Source organism: Glycine soja, chromosome 2 (assembly GCF_004193775.1).
Source record: "Glycine soja cultivar W05 chromosome 2, ASM419377v2, whole genome shotgun sequence".
Lineage (NCBI taxonomy): Eukaryota > Viridiplantae > Streptophyta > Magnoliopsida > Fabales > Fabaceae > Glycine > Glycine soja.
The window spans coordinates 26,488,249-26,491,368 of NC_041003.1; the positions used below are offsets into that span (position 1 = coordinate 26,488,249).

The window sequence follows — 3,120 nt, forward strand, 5'->3', positions numbered from 1 at the left end:
TTTTTGTCAGGTTGGTGGTTTTTTTGCGTTCATTTTGTTTGCATTGTTTTGGTGGTTTGATTTGGGGTTTTATATGTTCAAGGGGTTTCATTTGCATTGTCTTCCTGCTTCGTAGGGAGGTTTATGATCCTTTATTATTTTCGTTTATGATTCTCTATTTTTATAGATGACATTGCATGTTGTTGTGTGATGTGTCTATGTTTGAGTTTGAGGTAGGTTTTTTATTTCCTAATATATGACAATGTTTGTGGTTTCTGATTGTGTAGAATGAATGAAAATATAACTTTAGTATTGCACCATGGAGGAAGATTCACTCCACGTGCCAGTGATGGAAAGGTTGAATATATAGGCGGAGAATTTGACGTTTGGGAGGATATATCTGCAGATTGCCTGAATGCATTTATCTTATATGATCTGGTGAAAGCTTGTAAGAAGTATAGCAATATAGGAGAATGTTTTTGGTTGATTGATAAAGACTTAGATTTTAATCATGGGTTAAGGAGTTGTACAACTGATGGAGATATATTACACTTAGTTAGGGATGCTTTTGAAAATGAGAATGAGATAAATGTTTATTTTCATCATGAAGTAGATCCAATTTTAGAAGAAGTCCCACAGATGTTGTACATGGAATGTGATCCAATTCCAAAAGCTGTTGAGAATGAGGATGATTTAGATGATGTACCTGTTGCTGGCCATGAGGAAGGTAAGTTTTAATTCATCTATACTTGGTCCGACATGGTTACCATGATTAATTAATATGATTAATTTTTACTTGATCACCATTGATGCAGATGTTGGTGCTGGTGAGCATGTTGGTGCTGGAGAGCAAAGAGATGCTGGTGAGCAGAGGGATGCTGGTGAGCAGAGGGATGCTGATGCTGGTGAGTAGAGAGATGGTGGTGAGCATAGGGATACTAATGCTGGTGAGCAAAGAGATGGTAGTGAGCAGAGGGATGCTGATGCTGGTGAGCAGAGAGATGCTGGTGGTGAAGAGAGAGATGTTGCTGATAGTGAGGAGGAAGAGGAAGTTGACAGTGATGAGTGGTTTATAAATTTCTCTTGTATGATGAATGAAGTTGAAGCTGAAGTTGAGACAACTGGTTATCATTCAGAGGAGCTTAATATCCCCATTAGTAGTGATGATGAAGATGAGGATGTTGAAGTTTATCCTCAATATAGTCAAAGTAGTGGAGTTGGTGAACAGAAGTTGGAATTAGGGATGGAGTTTGGTACTCTAGATGAATTTAAATCTGCCTTGAGGGAGTATAGCATATTGATGGGCAGGGAGTTCAGGTGGAAGAAGAATGATAAACAGAGGGCTAGAGCAAAATGCAAGAAGGCATTTTGTGATTGGGAAATCTACTGTGCAAAGAATGACGTTAGAAACTCTTTTCAGATAAAGACATTTAAGCATAACCATAATTGCTGCAAAGAAGTGAACAACAAACAAGCAAATAGACAGTGGGTGGTCAGTAAACTTGAGGGCAAACTCAGAATGCAGCCAACCCTTAAATGTGTTGAAGCTTTGGAATATTTCAAGCAAGAGTTTGGAGTGCACATTGAAGTTACAAAGATGTGGAGAGCCATGAAAGAAGAAAAGCAACTAGTGGAAGGGAATGAGAGGAAACAATATGCCAAAGTATTTGATTATGCACATGAATTATTGAGGAGCAATCCTGGATCAACAGTTAAGATCAACACAATGCCAAGTCCAGAAGGTCCACCATAATTTCAGAGGCTATATATTTGTCTTGCTGGCTGTAACAAGGGGTTTGTTGCTGGATGTAGACCATTCATAGGTCTAGATGGATGTTTCCTAAAGAGTGCATTTGGAGGAAACTTGCTCTCTGTTGTTGGGCTTGATGGCAATAACCACATCTTTGTTATTGCTTATGCTGTTATGGACATTGAGAACAAAGACAATTGGAAATGGTTTTTAACTTTGTTGCATGAAGATCTTGGGGATTACATACAGAATGGGTGGAATTTCATGTTAGACATGCAAAAGGTATGACATGGTGTGATTTGCAATTGTTATCATAAGTTAGGTATTTAATTGAAGTTAATGACATAAGTTAGGGACTAGTCCAGAAGTATTTACTACTTTGCTGCAATTTTTCAGGGACATATTCCAGCTTTACAAGAAGTCATGCCTGGTGCACCTCATAGATTCTATGTCTTGCATCTTTGGAAAAATTTTACAAAGCAATGGAAAAGCAAGGAACTTAAAGGAATTGTGTGGCAATGTGCAAAATCCACTACTGTTGCTAAGTTTGAAGGTCATATGGCCCATTTGAAGACAATCAACTGCCAGGCTTGGGAGTATTTGAATAAATGGCCCAAACAAGCATGGGCAAAAGCCCACTTCAGTACAGTACCCAAGGTGGACAATATATGCAACAACACTTGTGAGGTATTCAATTCCAGAATTTTACAGTATAGATGCAAGCCTATTATCACAATGCTTGAAGAAATTAGAAGTTATATCATGAGAACCATGGCTGCCCGCAAGATTAAACTTTCTGGAAAGCCTGGACCATTATGTCCAGTGCAGTATAAAAGACTAGAAAAAGAACTTCATTTTGCTAATCAATGGACTCCCATTTGGTGTGGTGATAACATGGGCCTGAGATATGAGGTCCACATGTGGGGGAATAAGGTTGAGGTCAATTTAGCTGAATGAACATGCACTTGTGGAGTATGACAACTAACAGGTTGTGTTCTTTATAGTTTTTTTTTCATTCCTAACCTACATGTGTGCTGATTTTACAACTTTGATGTAGGGATGCCATGCCGACATGCCATTGCAACAATAACTCACAAAGGAGGGAAGCCTGAGGACATGTGTCATGAGTGGCTGTCAATAGAAGCTTATAATAAGACATACCAGCATTTTATTGAACCAGTCCAAGGACCACAATATTGGGCCCAGACACAGCATACACACCCTGTTCCACCACATAAAAGGGCCCAAAGAGGAAGGCCAAAGAAAAATAGAAGGAGATCTGTAGATGAGGACAATGTCACAGGACATAAGCTAAAGAGGAAATTGGCTGAGTTTACATGTGGAAGGTGTGACCAAACCAATCATAACATTAGAAGCTGTAAAAATATTGG

At 38.8% G+C, this 3,120-nt stretch overlaps 1 protein-coding gene across 1 annotated transcript; it reads left to right on the plus strand.

Annotated features, from left to right (window-relative positions):
• Nucleotides 1–627: 627 nt before the first annotated feature.
• On the plus strand, nucleotides 628–2,686 carry LOC114374141. Its single transcript, XM_028331749.1, has 5 exons — nucleotides 628–706; nucleotides 795–884; nucleotides 939–1,721; nucleotides 1,803–2,011; nucleotides 2,126–2,686. The coding sequence occupies exons 1-5, from the start codon at nucleotides 628–630 to the stop codon at nucleotides 2,684–2,686; spliced, it is 1,722 nt and encodes a 573-aa protein (XP_028187550.1).
• Nucleotides 2,687–3,120: the final 434 nt, after the last annotated feature.

Bases quoted from the DNA above. Each gene is read 5' to 3' on its own strand.
- LOC114374141 (XM_028331749.1), top strand. From the start codon at position 628: ATGGAATGTGATCCAATTCCAAAAGCTGTTGAGAATGAGGATGATTTA. The intron at 707-794 runs GTAAGTTTTAAT...CCATTGATGCAG, and splicing joins TGTTGCTGGCCATGAGGAAG to ATGTTGGTGCTGGTGAGCAT. The intron at 885-938 runs GTGAGTAGAGAG...GTGAGCAAAGAG, and splicing joins GCAGAGGGATGCTGATGCTG to ATGGTAGTGAGCAGAGGGAT.